This window comes from Tachypleus tridentatus, chromosome 1, assembly GCF_004210375.1.
Source record: "Tachypleus tridentatus isolate NWPU-2018 chromosome 1, ASM421037v1, whole genome shotgun sequence".
NCBI lineage: Eukaryota > Metazoa > Arthropoda > Merostomata > Xiphosura > Limulidae > Tachypleus > Tachypleus tridentatus.
In genome coordinates this window covers 114,445,814-114,463,923 of record NC_134825.1, presented here as the reverse complement: position 1 = coordinate 114,463,923, position 18,110 = coordinate 114,445,814, and the positions used below count along the sequence as shown (strand labels likewise).

General features: G+C 31.1%; 2 protein-coding genes across 5 annotated transcripts in view; one reads left to right on the top strand and one right to left on the bottom strand.

Annotated features, from left to right (window-relative positions):
• Positions 1 to 701, bottom strand: part of LOC143258693 (eukaryotic translation initiation factor 4E-binding protein Mextli-like) — a 44,100-nt gene extending 43,399 nt beyond the window's left edge. The window contains exon 1 of the mRNA XM_076518118.1: positions 668 to 701. The gene's annotated coding sequence lies outside the window, so the exon portion shown is untranslated. The remainder of the gene's footprint in view (positions 1 to 667) is intronic.
• A 1,214-nt stretch (positions 702 to 1,915) lies between these two features.
• Nfs1 (Nfs1 cysteine desulfurase) lies at positions 1,916 to 17,484 on the top strand. Of its 4 annotated transcripts, none has more exons than XM_076518081.1 (15): positions 1,916 to 2,009; positions 2,801 to 2,942; positions 4,508 to 4,602; positions 6,176 to 6,292; positions 6,618 to 6,755; positions 8,893 to 8,991; positions 10,096 to 10,189; positions 10,849 to 10,983; positions 11,204 to 11,361; positions 11,459 to 11,564; positions 13,519 to 13,600; positions 14,400 to 14,483; positions 15,163 to 15,252; positions 15,733 to 15,815; positions 17,296 to 17,484. In XM_076518081.1, exons 2-14 carry the CDS (start codon positions 2,825 to 2,827, stop codon positions 15,794 to 15,796), a joined length of 1,380 nt encoding a protein of 459 aa, XP_076374196.1. In that variant the 5' UTR covers positions 1,916 to 2,009; positions 2,801 to 2,824; the 3' UTR covers positions 15,797 to 15,815; positions 17,296 to 17,484. The 4 variants fall into 4 exon arrangements, with proteins under 4 accessions (XP_076374196.1, XP_076374176.1, XP_076374206.1 ...); XM_076518061.1 differs by having other exon boundaries at positions 4,484 to 4,602; XM_076518072.1 differs by lacking the exon at positions 1,916 to 2,009 and adding an exon at positions 2,179 to 2,315 and having other exon boundaries at positions 4,484 to 4,602.
• Positions 17,485 to 18,110: the final 626 nt, after the last annotated feature.

Sequence of the window (18,110 nt, the reverse complement as noted above, 5' to 3'; positions counted from 1 at the left end):
TAACTAAGGTTGCAAATATAAATTTTGGCAGGGTATAAATCCCATTAAGCTAAAATTTGTTTCTAACAGAGTTGTTAGCCTTTAGAATCAGTTAAGTTGTGGTAAATGCAGTAAACTTAACCTTTGAAGTGAAGGTTTGGTACATATTTAAAAATAATTGTTTAATCTGAATTTTACTTTTTACTTCAGAGTCAAGCATAGAGGTTGATGTACACTAGAAAAATCAACATGTTTCTTGTCTTTAAAATTGTACTTTGGTATTCTTCATTATCAGCATCGAAAATAAAATTTAAGTGCGACTTAGGCCTACAACTACAGGACACATTATAATATACACGTATAACAATAACAAAGCAATGAATCTGTAACACGATACACCCACGCCTATATCTCAACTTTAACTAACAATTCAAAGTTAAAACTTTATCTTGCATACTGTTTTCTCTGCTGTGGCTAAAACATGCAAAATTTAATGTTGTTTTCATTTCATAAATTACACACTCTTTACATACAAATTAAAATGGACAAAACGATGTATTATATCGAAAATTTAATATTATAAAAAAACATTAATATTTAGTTTACTTAATTAGTACTAAAAACTACTACAAGGGGTAAACCAATAGTTTAAATATTCAAAATTTAACTCCCTCACCCACTTTACTACCTGAATACCTTCCAGTTCTGTTTTCACATGTAATATTCACTACAGATGACTAATACAAAAAAAAAAAAAAGAGAGAGAGAGAAAGAGAAAAAAAAACAACAACTTTCATAAACATTAATATGTATGGAGTTTTTAAGTCTTTCAATATTACAAGGGTTGAAATTTTGCAGCCACGTAAAATACGTAAACATTCTATTAAAAATTTTAATCTGTCTTAAATTATACGAAAGATGATGAGTCAACAAGCTCTAGTACCAGAATACGATGAAAAACAATAATGTTTACAAAATAACACATTAATAATTTTATTAAACAAAAATTCTAATTCTGGGTAAATTGACATAAGAAATTATTTTGTTTTTAATTACAATAACTGATTAAATGTGTGTACATATATATATATATTCTGATAAGAGTAATGAATTCTGTTTTGAAATGTCCAGGTACTTTGAAATAATAAATATAACGCTTGGTTTGGTTTGTTTTGAATTTCGCGCAAAGCCCTAGATAGCTAGGGCTATCTGCGCTAGCTGTCCCTAAGTTAGCAGTGTAAGACTAGAGTTAGTCTTACTAAATGCTATTGGCAATTAGTCATCGACACCCACCGCTAATTCTTGGGCTACTCTTTTACCAACGAATAATGGAATTGACCGTGACGTTATAACGCCCCCACGGCTGAAAGGGCGAGCATGTTTGGTGTGATAGGGATTTGAACCCGCGACCTTCAGATTACCACCTGACCATGCCGGGCCAAATATAAGGCAAACTGTTCATTTATTTGTCAAATAGTTATAAATCAAATACGATAACAAGAACGAAATTGCATAGACGATAGCTGTATCAACATAAAAAAATATTTTTAGTAAATGATTTAACCTTACATTTCTAAATGCTTTTGAACTAGCCACATTAACTTTTAATTTTTGTTTTAAACTTAATTTCTTAAGCTATTTGTGTCATAATTGTTTTAATTATATTAGTTATGAAAGAAATCCCAGTTCTCATTTCTAATTATGTTTATGGATTAAAACTTCAAACTTGCGCAGGACCAATAACTGTAATTTTAACTTTATATCTTTTATTAAACTTTTCTTATCGGCTTGATTCTCATTGCATTTTATTTTATTGTTTAATAGCAATTCTGTTTTATCTAGAATAAACTATAACTATAAAATAAAAACTGTAAAAAAATGGATGTGTTTACCGTTAAAGTTATAAATCGTTTTAGAAGTCCTACACACGACTATGAAAAAATTAAATAAGTTTAGCAGGAAGTTTTGTTATCCAAATTACTATAAGGTGGCGCTCTGGGGATTGTTGATATTATGCGAATTGCACGTTGGTGAGTAGTTTAAAGTTTTATTATTATTATCATTGATTTATATTAATTATTACCCTATAGTACTTATATTACCAAAACATATTTTACATCATTCAGTGTCATGAATTAATTTCAAGCAAAGTGTTCGAGAAAAATTGAAATGCAATACGCCGACTCTCAGTGACAGTGAGAATGCGATAAGTTAAATTATGTGAGGGAGTATACGAGTTCGATCCAACAGTTACATAATAAATAAATTTGAAACATTAGTTTACAAGTAGAGTTTAGACTGCCGCACATCATAAATAGGGAAGCTATTGGAAAAAGGTAAGAAAAATCTGTTTCACTACAAGTGAAAGGCTGTTTTAACAATATATTAAATAATTTCAAAAAGCCTTTGGTATGTAGAAGTCAAGTATAATAATTTTTATAATTTACAAGTTTGGACTGCCGCACATCATAAAATTAGGGAAGCTGTTGGGAAAAGGTTAGGAAAAGCTATTTCACTGAAAGTGAAAGGCTGTCTTAACAAAATGTTAAATAATTTCAAAGAGCCGTCAGTATTTATAAATAAAGTATAATAATTTTTATAACTTACAAGTTTAATATTTCTAAGAAGAAAAAAAATCGTTTAATATACAACGCACCATCGTCATCACAGTGTTTTTTTTATCCTTAAGTAAGTGTCAAACCAATAAATACTTATATAGGGGTATTGTTTCCCAGATATTTTGTTTTGCTTTCAGTGTTTAAACCACCAGTAGATTCTTGTTAGTATAGTTCAGAATTTAAATTATTGCTATTTTCTTCAGAACTGGAAAAATTGTGAATCCAAAATGTTGCAGAGATTTGGAATTAGAATTGGATTTATGAGTAGAAGCTTGAAGAACTCTGTACTTCAGAAAGATTCATCAAGAAGATATCTTGTTACTCAGCTTGAAACAACAGCTTCTAGTATGAGATAAAGTGAATTTTTTATTGTTTTATGTAGTTACACACTGCATAATTACTTGTTTAAAATGCAAGGTTGAATTGTTTGATTGTGGTATTTTCTGCCATGTCATGTAGAGTAATTCCATTGTGTCATTTATTTCAAGATAATTTTTAAGTAAATTATTCTTAATAATAACTTATTTATTTAGGCTAACCATAAAACAGTTACAAGGTAACTGTAATTAACAGTTTTGAGGGAACACTAACCTAGAAACATCGACTTACCTTAATTGCAATGTGTTTTCATATAGTATACTGACTAATATTCTCTTTGTTCCAAAAAGATGTTGGAACTAGCAGTTAGTACATATTGTACACTTAGCATTATTTTGATAAACTAGTAATTGAAATTTTAAATTGTGTTTGATGTTTTTAATGTATATTGTTATAACAAAAGGTGGAAATATGTTCAGTATATTAAGAATATAAATTAAAAACTTAAAACTGTAGTTCATTTTCTGGACCTGACACTCAGCCTGGTGGTATAAAGGTGGCAAAAAATTGTGGCTTGAGATTATATATAAATTTTTATTTTAAATCATTTTCAGTTAAATTTTAACTTTAATTTTGTACATATGAATAAATAAGATAGAAATAGACAAAATGACACAATTTCATTCAGCATAAGTGAAGTTTAAAATATTTACTAATTTCAGTTTATCATAAAAAGAAATTTGTCTCATCTTGTCTTATAAATACTTAGAAATTTCATATTAAAGAAAAAGACCTTTATTTCCCTACTCTTCCAGCAGTAAATACACATTTAAGCCTGACATAAATTCAAACTGATTTAATTTTATTTTTGTTTGGTTTTAGTTTTAAAAATTGTTGAAAATATAAATCAAAAAGTACTTTCAAGGCTATGATGGATCTCTGGGGACTACAGTGTCAGCATGTTTTTAGACAAGTGAAATATTCATTTATGAGATATTCACAGGTGTTTAAGTAGGTGCCTAGGAAATTAACCTGTCTACTCATACCATGTGGAATAGATTAACCGGTTAATCTAAGATTTTTTTCCGAGAAAAGTAAATGAGGAAAAACAATACGATTATCGACATTTGCATGTAAATATTCCATTATTTGACCTTGACATTGGTATATTTGCCTATCGTGATTTTACGAACTGCTTGCCTTTTTGTTTGGTTGAATTTTTTTGTTGTTGTTGTTTAGAGTTTTTGTTAACATTTGTTGCGGTTGTCACGCGCAAATTCCTTGGGCTGTAACGATTACATGATTAATCGGTTACAAGGCAAAGATTAACTGGTTACAAAAGTCCGTAATCATCGCAGCCCTAATGTGGAATTGTCAGTGTACTTTGATGAAGGAACCTAAATGTTGCAGCAACTGTTAGATCTTTTACCTTAATATGATGAAAAATTAAGTTCTTGAGAGGAGTAATATTGGGGTATTGTAATATGAAGAATTGTCAAAGGTGTATTTGAGAAGATGAGGAATTCTAAGTGTTTAAACAGTGAAGTGTTGTGTTTTCCCCCTTAAAGAATCATCATCAGATCCTTCTCCAGGTAATATGGAGGAACTGAAGAAAGCAACAAAGGAAGGAAAGGTTAACGTAGAATATAGGCCTCTCTACTTAGATGCCCAAGCTACGACTCCTCTGGTGAGTCTTACCTTTCGTGACTATAACTCTGTAATTCTGTTAAGTGATATGAGGTTTGGTTTGTTTTTCATATTGTCATATGACTTATTATTTTCATGTCTGCGAGAACAAGTATGTGAAATTAAATAAAAACAAGAGGGAATCTTCAATTGCTACAACACTTAATTCTTTTAGGCAGGTTTAGAGTGAATCTACAAATTAATTTTTTTTCATTTAAATCAGTTATATTTTTGTATACATGATTCAATTTTATTACTTGTCAGGTTCACTACTAACCTGTCCTCGTATTGAAATTCTTTCAGACATGATTAGAAACATTAATCTATGAGATTTTGGGCATGGTAAAATATATCAGTTGAAATGGTTTGACCTCCAAAAACTGTTATTAGATCTCAAATTAGTCAAGTAATGGCAGAGTTAATAGATAAAAGTTTGTAATTGAAAAACTCAGAGCCATTCTATGAGGAACTCTGCCATTATTAAAATTCTAGATTGCCGACAGCTATATGTGAAATTGTATCATTTCATTGTTACATAATTATTTAATTTCTAGTAACGAGATAAAAATTATCTGAGTACTTATCTTGTGTTTTAAAATCTTAATTTTTCAGAAGTATTGTGCCTGTGTTAGGGCAGTTGTTGTATCAACTGTAGGTATTTGTCTATGAATGATGTAATATGGTCATTTTTCCCATTTTGCAAACTTGCTGTTCTAGAAATATGTGTTTTAGCATGTTTCATTTATAATGTTTCTCTGGTGTTTTCTAATCTTGCTTCTTAAAGTTATTTATCATTGTTTCTTTGATTAAGTAATTTACACTTTAAGTGAGTTTATGTGTCAGTTAATTTTTGCTAGAATTTTCATTAGCAATTTTTCAAACTTAGTAGATATTTTTGTATATTTTGAGAACATGCAGTATAGGAATTTTTTTTTTTTGTATCTCTTCAAAAACTTCATTCTGTTCTAAAACAGGAACGTGGATTGCAAGTGGGAACTTGTTTGAATATGTTTAGATTGCTATTTTGATGGTTTGTAGATGTAAAACAAAATTTGAAGTGACAAAAAAAAAGACAATTTGTATTCTGAACCATCTACAGACTTTGTTTTTATTTGTCTTTTGATTTTGTGTTCTCATTTATATATACACCTATCTTCATTTTAAATGTTTAAGTTGTATTCTTTACTGGAAACACACCTTGGTACAAAAAAAATACAAGGTTATATCAAAGTATTTGCAATGTTAAAACCTTAATTTTAAGGCTTTGTATTATTAGGTATATTGAAATAGAAAACTTAGCTACTAATAACATTTTCATCTGTGATAACATTATTTAACTAATTTAGATTTACTAAATAGTTTAACTATTTTTCACAAATGTTAAAAGGTAAAGGAGACTGACAGATGAAAAAAAATTGAAAGTCAAATTGTTTACTTAAGCAAATTTCATATGTTGAGTATTCCATTCTATTTTTTACTTAATGTATATATTTTTAGGATTTTAGCCTTGTTATATATGTGAATAACAAAATCATTTGCCTTATGGTGTAATAGAGTTCTTCTGGTTTATTTAGGATCCAAGAGTCTTGGATGCTATGATGCCATATTTGATTTCTTTTTATGGTAACCCACATTCTCGGACCCACTCCTATGGTTGGGAAAGTGAAGCAGCCACGGAAACTGCAAGGAAGGTGAGTTCTTCGTAGTGTGAATCTGAACGTAAGTCTACCAACGAATAAGTAGAAGTTATAGTGTTGCTTTTAAAATATCTAATTGAACATATAATGTACTAACTTATTTTAATGAAATCCAGAAATTGTTGTATACAATTCATTAAGGAACTAGATTAATAATATAGTAATAACATTATTTTGATTTTGGGGGCTTAGATTTTTTAAGGATTTTTATGTCCATTTGGCAGATATGTTAGACACTAAGAGTACAACATCTCAATTTCACATTTTATAGGAGAGAAAGTTCATGATTTATTTAACATAAATATCGTCCATTTTCCAGCAAGTAGCAAACATTATTGGTGCTGACCCAAAGGAAATTGTTTTCACAAGTGGTGCTACAGAATCTAATAACATCGCTGTAAAGGGAGTTGCACGATTCTACAGAGAAAAGAAGAGACATATAATCACAACACAGACAGTAAGAGTTCTGTTACTATGATTCTATTAATCCCATATGTATGGGGTGGAGTTAATATTTACATGTCCTCACATTGTACAGAGTACCATTTCATATGGTATCATTCATGGTGTCAAGAGTTCACAACATTTTGTGTTGTTGCTTCACAACAACAGTTTGTGTTAGAGTTGAGATAATGCCAATATATATATAGGAACATGGAAAATCTCTAAACATGCTTTTAAGAGACAGTAGAGATTATGTACATGCAATTTACACACTGTACAACAGACAGAGATTTTTTACCCAAACCTCACCTTGAACTCTGAGACAGATTGACTTTGACATCGTTTACACAAAAGTTTAGTAACACAGCCGATTTCTCTTTGTACAACAAACTTGTACAGTAGACTAAAAGCTAGCCACATTGAATGATAGTAAACATTACCTCTCTTTACAGGATCAGTTGCACTGACAGGTCCCAAACATGCTCGGTTAACATGCGGTACTTTTAAACCACTTTCTTAAGAGAAGGTGTGATTTTGTGTGAATTCAGGTACATTTTGTCAATTACACCTACTTGTATTATAATTGCTATTGTAGAAAGTGAACTCGGTAAATGGAAACCTTTTAATGTATCTATTAATTATCTTGAAATACTGGTTCAAAAAGCAATATTGATTATTCAATGCTTGTTACAATAAAATGTTTGAAGTAAATAATATTATTTAGGAAATAAAACAAAACTGCTGGAGATTTAGACATACCTTGTTATCCATGGGACACATTTTTCATGAATGAAAAATTTTCCACAATGAATTTTTAATAAGCTCTTGCTTTAGTGAAAGATGCCCCTTCCCCCAACAAGAAAACTCAAACATTTTTCCAGGTTTAAAGACAAAAGAAATGCTGTTCTGATAAGTGTTATATCAGATTCACCCAACTTTGTAAATAGCATACAAAGTAACAAATGTAAGTTTTATTTTATTTTATGTTTTTGTAGTTACCCATTCCAATAAATACATCTGGACCATGCATTTCTATCCTTTGCACGTATTTCTCTTTTTGATGCATTTTAAAAACATAACATTTTGGTCAGTACAGTTTTGTAAAATGCATTGAGACTATGTATTATGCTCTAAGTTATCTATAGATTGATAAGTCAGTTAGTTAACATCAGAACAGTTCAACCTTCATGTTGAAAAATGTTGAAGTGTGTTACAGCAAGATCTTGTGACAAATACAAAAAAACTGGATTATGTTTTTGTTTGTGAATTTATTAGATATCTATATCTCAGGACGGCTGGTATGGGTATTGATACTTACTAATAAAGAAGAGAACAACGTTTTGACCTTCTTAGGTGACCTGAAGATGACCTAAGAGGGTCAAAACATTGTTCTCTGCTTTATTATTAAAAGTATTAATATCCATACCAGTCGTCCCGAGATACATTTTTACTTTAAATGGGTTTTTTGTCATCACGAATTATTAGACATCTATTCTGAAGTGACCATTTTCATAACTATACCATTGGTAGTGCGTAAACTATTTTTAATACATATATACAAATAAGAATTTAAAAAATATTTAGTTACTTGTTAATAAAACTGTCTAAAAACCTGTTTCAATACCATAGTGATACCTGGACAATGGTAAATTTTCAGATTTAAAACACTAAAATCAGGGGTTTGATTTCCCTCAGTAAACACAGCAGATAACCTGATGTGGCTTTGCTCTTAGAATAACACACACATACTCACACTGATATCTTAGGCTTTAATAAGATCTTGTGTTTGTATATAGATGGAAAAAATATATTCTTTCCTTTATAACAGACATTCAGATATTAATTCTACTTAAATTATTAAACAGACATGCTTAACACAATATTGTTTATTTAGAAATGAATATTTTAATGTTATTAATTTTTAAGAGTAATTATCTTTTCTGCTAACAGTTTTCAACAAATAAATTATTTCAATAATATTTTAGATCCTTAGTGTAGTATAATTTTTATACATGTGAGTAAAAATGTTACATCACATATATGTAAGTAGTAACAGCAACTTTTTAAATGGTCTTATGTTACGTAGCATCTTATTTGAGTAATCTTTATGTAACACAAACATTCATACTTGGATTTCTGCTTCTATGTAGGAACATAAGTGTGTTTTGGATTCATGCAGAGCCCTAGAAAATGAAGGATTTGATATTACATATTTGTCTGTCCAGGAATCGGGCCTTATTGACCTAGAGGTAAATTTGTGGTTTTTAGTACTGTGACATATAACCTTAGAAATGAATACCACTGGAGTCCACACATTGTATAAATTTGAGTGATCTTTATCTTTTGACGTGTTTCAACACTCTGTTGAGTGAAATTACTTCTGTGTAAAATATATATGTGGCCGCAGTAGCAAATAGTGGGGTATAAGCTGGAATGTTGATGATATTTGTCTTTGCATATTTTTATATGCAGTTCTATATGTTATTAGAAACTTTAAAAAATATAAAATCATGGACCTTCCACAAGTAGTGTTTAACTCTTTGGCTGTGACTGCTCCAGAAAACCTTGGAATTTTTATGTACATCACCCTTGTGTTAAACTGCCAAAAGCAGACTATGTTTTATACAGTGAATCAGCAGTCAGTGTGGTAAACAGCTGATGGGGAGGCATGAATTCCATCATTAATTCTTTGGTTAATGAATTTGTTTTGTTTGAATTTCCCGTAAAGCTACACGAGGGCTATCTGCACTAGCCGTCCCTAATTTAGCAGTGTAAGACTAGAGGTAATGCAACTAGTCATCACCACCCACTGCCAACTCTTGGGCTACTCTTTTACCAACAAATAGTGGAATTGACTGTCATATTATAATGCCTCCACAGCTGAAAGGGCAAACATGTTTGGTGCAACAGGGATTCGACCCTGCGACCTTCAGATTACAAGTCAAATGCCTTAACACACCTAACCATGCTGGACCTGGTTAATGAATTCTGTGTGACATTTTTTGCAAAGTTTACATATATAAGAGATCTACAAATACAAGTAGGACTTAAGATAAATTATGTAATCTTTGTAGTTTTATATAAAAAAAACAAAATTCAAACAATTGTTTTTTATTTTAAAAGTATCCTTGTTTGAAGTTCTTGCTGATAATACTGACACGAGTAACGAAAAGTGCAGGATGTTCGAAAAGTCATTGTGCAGTTTTGTAACAGCATTTATTCATTTTCTTATTCGAAGATGTATGTTCATTTTCTTATTCGTACTATAAATTTGTAAAAGAATTCTTTGTTTCTACGAGTGTGAGAAGTGTTTTTTTTCATTGCCAATTGAAATGTTTTTGCTTAACTTACAGGATTTAGAAGCTGCCATAAGACCAGATACAGTTTTGGTTTCACTTATGACAGTTAATAACGAAATAGGAATAAAGCAGCCAATTTCTGAAATAGGTAAGTTCAAAACCTCAGATTTGGTCACCCCTTGAAAGAGGTCATTCAATCACAGTCCCTTACTTTTGTTTACATAATCCCTAATTATGTACAGGAGAACCCCTCTAATCAGGTCAGTTTGTCTCAGTCACGAAGGTGGCTGCTTTAGAGGGGTTCCACTGTACTTGAAAACGTATGCTCTGCTGTTCATTTAATACTTGATGTGGTATGAAGAAAAATATATTTTCATTTCATTTTAAAGTGTCTTGTATGCTTTATTCTGAAATAATAATTTTTTCATTATTTCCTTCCAACTTGATTTACTGCCATACTGGTACATAAAAAAACTTCTGTTTTATCCAGTAGTTGTTTAATTATGTAATCTGCAAAGTGGTTTTCAAATTTACCTGAGTTGCGTAGTTCAGTTACCAGAAGCAACTTTAAAAACCCTAAATTATTTAAGGTTGGTATGGAAGGAGTACAATTATTGAAACTCATGAGGCCATTGCCTGTTATAAACAGTTTTTTTTTACATACCATCCAATCATAATTTATTGCAAGCACACTTAAGCATGCACAAGCCACAATTGATGCGTATATTTTAAAAAGACCAAATATATCTCATGTTATTACTGAATATTTACTGTTTTAGTGATTCAAGTACTTTTGTCAAACAACAGGAAGAGTTTGCCGATCAAAGAAAGTATTCTTCCATACCGATGCGGCTCAGGCAGTTGGCAAGATTCCTCTTGACGTCAATGAAATGAACATTGATTTAATGTCAATCAGTGGACATAAGATATATGGACCAAAAGGTAATTTTTCCACTGTTACAATTCCTTTGTTTCATACATTAAGGTGTGATCAAAATGTTGATAATGATATGGTAACTGAGGGAGTATTGGTAAAAAGTATTAGATGTTAAAAGTCATAAAATCTCATTGTTTTGTTTTGTAAAAGGAGTAAGAAGTGACACCTATAATTTAAAAAGCTGAAAAATAAAAACAACTGAGTAACAACAGGTTCCGTTTACAGGTGTTGGAGCACTTTACATTCGTCGTAGACCTCGTGTTCGTGTTGAACCGCTACAGAGTGGTGGCGGGCAGGAACGAGGAATGCGTAGTGGAACAGTACCAACTCCCTTGGTAGTTGGACTAGGTGCTGCTTGTCATGTAGCTCAGCAGGAAATGAGTGTAAGTCTTAGATAGAATTTTTATTCTTTAGTTGCCATTTGATACAGTTTTAACTGCATTTAAGCAAACACTGATGTTACTGTCTTTTCCTAATCAGTATGATCATGCACGACTTGAACACATTTCAAAGAGGCTTACTGATAAAATAATGGCCGAACTGCCTGATGTCGTGAGAAATGGAGATCCTGAACACAGTTATCCAGGTATGTTACCTGATTAAACAGTGTGTATAAACCAACACCGATTCATTGGTTAACGTAGCATGTGTCAACTATACATGTAAAAACGACTGGTATGGATAGAGAAAGCACTAATAGAGGAGCAAACAACGTTTCGACCTTCTTTGGTATTAGTCAGGTTCACAAAGAAAGAAAGAGGTAACTGATCGATAGCTGACCACATGTTTGAAGGGGGTTGTGTAATTGAGTGTAGGAATGTCGAGGGCATGCTTAGATGTTGGATTTATTTATTAATATAAGTGTAAAGGTGTTCCTTTGTATTGGTTTATTTTGGGTCATATTTATCATATTTTGTTACTAGTTTTTGCCAAATGTTGGTTATTTTTCTGCTCATGTCAGGAATATATGGTATGCAGTAGTATATGGTTACATGATTTTTTAAATTGTGGGGTATATTTACTTTTGTTGGTTGATTTTGCTTTCTGTCTAGGTGTGTGCGTATAATGTTTTCTACAGTTTGTGGAGGAAACTTATTGATGTTGATGAAGTATTGTTTTATTTTGTCTAATTTGTCGTTAATTTTATCTGGTGAGCATAGCTTTATAACAAAAGTAAATATACCCCACGATTTAAAAAATCAGGAAACCACATATTGCTACATAGCATATATTCCTGACATCAGCAGAAAAGTAACCACCATTTGGCAAAAACTGGTTACAAGATATGACATTCCAGTTAATTCCAAATTTATTCAAAAACCAGGCACAAAACTGAGGTCTATACTATGTAAAAACTACACTGACAAACACCACACCAACATTGTTTATAAAATACAATGTGATAACTGCCACGACTTCTATATTGGAGAAACAAGTAGAAAAATGGAAACCAGATTTAAAGAACATAAAACGTCACCTTCACACGTTTTCGAACACTGCAAGTCAAACAAACACAACATAACCATAGAAAACACCCAAATACTAAATAAAGAAACAAACATAAACAAATGCAAAATTAAAGAAGAGTTACTTGTACAACAACTCAAGTCCAAAGTGAACCAATACAAAGGAACACCTTTATACCTATATTGATAAATATATCCAACATCTGAGCACACTCTCTACATTTCTACACTAAATTACACAACCCCCTTAAAACATGTGGTCAGCAACCCTTTCTTTCTTTGTGAACCTGATGATGACCAAAGAAGGTCGAAACGTTGTTTGCTCCTCTACATAGTGCTTTCTCTACTCATACCAGTCGTTTTAATATATATAATTTTCTCAAGAAGTGAGTTTTCTCGTCATAATGGGTCTTGTGCCAACTGTCTCGGTCTTGATTGAAATAGTTTTTCGTGTAGGGATCTTTGTATTACGTACTGAATCTAAACTAAAACCTGGTAAATGAAGTAATACTTGCATTTTAGACTGGATTATAATTTTTTCCTTTTTTATTTTTAAAAAATTGCTTTTCCTGTAGGACAGTTTTCAGTGGCAATTGTTGTTGCTGTACCATTTCTTTATATATGCAATAGAGTAGGTTATACAGGGACTGTAAGATCAGATCTTTCATTCTCATGACATTTTAAACATCTTTATAAATGTTGTGTCCCTTTGACATTTCACAATGTCATTGTTAACAGTGACACTGTCCAGTTAGACGTTTTTCAAAGACCATGGGTCTTTTTTTAGTTCTGCTTGATATTATAACATTCTCTTAAATACCTTTCTGTTTCTTATCTTGTACATCTTTTATCTTCCAACTATTTTGTATTGAACTTGTTTAAAAAAGTGTAGCCAGTTATTTGGTGCAAGTATCTTCTTTTGCTTTGTATTTAAAATACCAAACAAGCTACTCTTTGTTGTGTCACCCAGTTTTGTATGACTGTATTGAAGAAGAAGAAATGTATATATAATTTTATTAATTTCTGGATAAATTGTGATATTCCATGAAGTATTGTATTCTTGTTTAAATGTAGGTTGTGTGAATCTGTCTTTTGCGTATGTTGAAGGAGAGAGTCTGCTTATGGCATTGAAAGATGTTGCACTATCTTCAGGAAGGTAAGTAGTTGTGTATAATTTGTTTGTTCTGTGTCGGCATTTCTCAAACATTTGTTGACTGCCACTTCCTTTAATTAATGAATATTTTGTTGTAATTACTCATTATTTTCATTAGTAAAAATATCCTTAATATTGTGTTATTGCTCTATCGACTTTAACTGCTTGCACTGTATTTCCCAAGAGATTTGTGCTCTTAGTGGCATGCCTCACCTTTTGAGAAAATTGTGCTGTATGTTCATGCAAAGCTGTTTAAGGGCTATCTATGCTAGTTGTTTGTAACTTTTGACAGATATACCAAAGGTTATTTTTAGATAATTTCATTATCCACAAATAATCTTCCCCTTGGGGTAAAAAAAATACACTTGATGGACCTGCAAATCCACAATGTGTTAAGCTAACCATTGGTCTACCTGTGTTCATCTCTAATTGAAAATAAGACAACCTTGAAATAATTTAATTTATTTTTGAGAAGCAGATGTAGTAAGAAATGTTAAATTTTTTTTTATTATTTAGTGACCTTACAGGCATGAATTTTGCAAAAACAGTTCATTTTCTAATGTTAATTGGTTATGTTTATTTTTTTGAAGTTTACATTTGGCATGTGACTGTCGTAAAATAATAGATCCCTGTGTAAATGCTCTAAATTTGCCTGGTATTGAAGCCTCCCAAGTTCATACAGACTCACTGGTGTATTATTGTGAAAAGGCACAAGAGGTTTTATTTACTTGATAAAGTAAGTGTTGAAATCATGTCTTATAAACTAGTTTTGTATTTCTAGAAGGGTCTTTTCTTATCATAGTGCTTGCACGTCAGCTTCTCTGGAGCCGTCTTATGTTTTGAGAGCTATAGGAGCAGATGAAGATCTGGCACATTCATCCATCAGGTGATGTTTCTGTTACTCACAAATAAAATATTCAATGTATGTAAAGATATTAATTTGTTCAGTCTTGTGAGGGAAAGCTACACAGAGGAACGTTTTGTACTCTGTTGACCACAGAAAACTGAAACCCTGTATTTTAATGTTGTAAAACTCATAAAGGTTAGCTAAAAAAGGAATAAATTACATCTGTAGAATAATTAATGGACAGTTAACAGTGATAACAAATACTAATGTGAAAAGTTTGTCTTGTGTTAAAACATTAAAAGGAAGTTTACTGGTAAACATAAGGCACAGGCTGATGGTGCATTGTTTAAAATACTGGTTATGTACATCTGCAAAAGTTCTAAAATGATGAACGATATCCAGAACCATCCTTGAACACTATTGTATTTTAATACATGTCACATCTTTTAATGATAAACAAAAAACTTAGGTTGTTTATGAAATAATTGTCACATTCATAAGAAAAATTATTCAAAAACTGAAAAAAATTATACAAGTAGGCTCATCTCAGATTTGAATACACCTGGGAAAATCCAAGTTCATCCCTGATAATATACACTACTATTGTTTCATTACAGACAAAACCAATTTCAGAATATGGGATTACTCTTTGCCACTGCTTCTAAAACTCCTATTATTTTTTACACCTTTACTATAATCATTTTAATTTGTCTGCTAGATTTGGCTTTGGAAGATATACAACTGAAGAAGAGGTGGATTACACAGCTGAGAAATGTATTCAACATGTTAAAAGGCTCCGAGAAATGAGGTAAACTCCTGAAGACTTGTGTTAAAATCATTCCAAAAATAAATGTTTATAAAGAATTTCAAATTGCAGTGCATGTTAAACTTTTATTATTTTCGTACATGTGTTTTGAATTCTGTCAGATAAACATCTAGTTTTATTTCTAAAAGACCATACATTATTATCAATATGTTCTTTCTCTCAAAAGAGATGTAAGAACTTCTAAGCTACCTAACATCTCTGATTTGTCTCTTGTCAGAGTGCCATATTCTTCAACCTGTTTTTTTGTTCTGTCTCTTGAGGGTTGAAGTACTAGGCAATACCACTTTCCAACTCTTTGAAATGTAAAGACTGAATCTGTTTCTGAACATATTTACGTAATTTGTCCATGTCATATAGATAGGTAGTAATCTCATAGCAGATCAATTTAATAATTTACCATTATGTTTTTTATCTGTTGTGAATAACTTGTTTAACTACTGATACCACTCTGTTTGATTACAGTCCACTGTGGGAGATGATCCAAGAAGGCATAGACTTAAAAAGTATCCAGTGGACACAACACTGAAGTAAAAAACATACACTAGGTAAAATCTTCGTTTTATAAGTTTAAAGTTTCACCACATATTTAAGTACTCTTCAAACTGTATGTAAAAATTCAGTTAACTGTTTAAGCTTTTTTCCAAAAATTGGTTTTAAAATATGAATATACTTTGTTGTTTCTCAAGTTTATCTTGAATTATGTGTAACCTTGAAACAGAAATTAATAATTTATTATAACTAACAATGTACGTAATGTTAATAATAAAATGTGTTTAGCCTGATTTACAACCTGTCTACAGGTTATAACAGTATAAGCTTAATTTGAAACACCAAGAGAAACACCAGTTTTTAAGATTGTATTTATTTAATAAAACCATGTCTCTATCCTGTTTTAGGATTTACCAGTAAGTTGAAATATACCTAAGTCTAAAGTACTGCTACGTCTGCTAAGCCTATTTTGACATAGTAGTCACATTTATACCTCTAAACTCTGAGTTAAAACTTGTATCTCACTCAACAAAATTACTATGTATAGTTATTACTTAATCCAAATAACTATAGTACAAATATTAAATAACTCAGAAATCTGTAACAGCTTATCTTACCATCCTCCTTCTACTGTCACTTTTAATGTATGTGTACCTTTAGTAAGAATTTCATCTTTTTTTTCAAGTTTAACCCTATCACAGGACTTTATAAATATTCAAACACCAGAACATCGTAGGCAGTATACAACTACATCTATTGTTTTGTTCAATATATGAAAGGAGAACTTCCTACAACGTTGCATGTGAATGGTGGTAATGAATTATTTATTTTTCCAACATTATTGTAAATATATCCATACAAAGCTCGAAATGACTGTTACAAGAGCGGAGTATTTAAAACGAAACAAAAGACTGAACCCAGTATAAAATTTATTCCCTTTCTTCCCAAAACGTTCATAATAATCAGTGGATTTTAAAAATGAGACTTTTGATTCTTGAAAAGATAAGGTTGGACAATTAACAGTGGTATCTTTCTAATATTTAAACTATGATTATTGCACAAAGAGAAAAGAAATACTGAAAATTCTTGACAAATGTTACAAGACTAGTTATCTTTAGTACTGATTTGCACAAGTAGTTTTCATAGTTTAATGTGTAAAGAATCTTCCTTCTCTGTAACAGTTCCAATAGTGAATCAATTAGTAGATGTGATTGTGTATACAACTTTGCTGCTGTTATCTGTAAGTACAGAGAAATATTTTTAGAAATTGGTTGGTAGATAAAAGTAACTCGACTTTTAACACTGGTTTAATAAGTGTGAGATTTAATGACTTATTAATCACTTATCTATTCACCAAAGTTTCAAGAATACTTACACATAAAGATGGTGATATTTTTATGATCAACTGTGCTACATCATCATAGCTGTATTGAAAATTAATGCTATTTCACAAAGCTATGTTAATCTTTATTATCCAGTATTTCAGCTTAAACTTCAAAGTGAAAACACTCATTATAATTTAGTATTTTATTTCAGGATCCAAGTAACCAGGATAGTCAACACTGTTTCTTATCCAGTTACATTACTGATACGATGAAGTGTGAGGCATTTGTAAATTCTTACTGTAGATATGTTCTGCTCTAACATTGTTATCTCCTAATATACAAGAGATGGACCACTACTTCATATAAGATGTAGGTGTGTGAATAATAAAGCTTAATCCAAGTTTGTGTACATGCTTTCTTCTAGCAAAGCCACATTGGGTTCCCTGTTGTGTCAACCAAGGGCAATCAAACTTTTGATTTTAAGAGTTGTAAGCCTACAAAATCACTGCTGTGCTCCCCAAAAAAAGATTATCCATGTTTGTTACATTGTCTTACGTAACAATTCAACCCAGCTCCCACTACAAGTCTCAATCTAGTAAAACCTTATCAGGTTTGGCAGAATCAAAGTTGGAAATTTATGTGATGCATAAATTGCAAGAAAAACCACTCTACAACAAGGTGTTATAAAAAATTAAATTATGTACACTTAATAAAACTGACTATCTGTGAGGTAAAGTATCCTTGAGGCATGTGTTGGTTTGGAAAATTAAAACTTGCTACTGTATGATGAAAATCAGTTCACCCACTGTTTACTCAACGTTTTATGCTATACCACATTCACTGGCCTCAAGTTATTAAAACCCATTATATGTAAACATTTATTGGCTACAACTTTAAATATATAGTCACATCACTTGTAAAATAAGCCATTTTCTTTACTAATGCAAGTAAAGAAATAGGTACTAAAAAATCAGTCAGAAATGTTGATCCAGGTTATTTAATTCAATGAACTGGTCGTGCTAAACA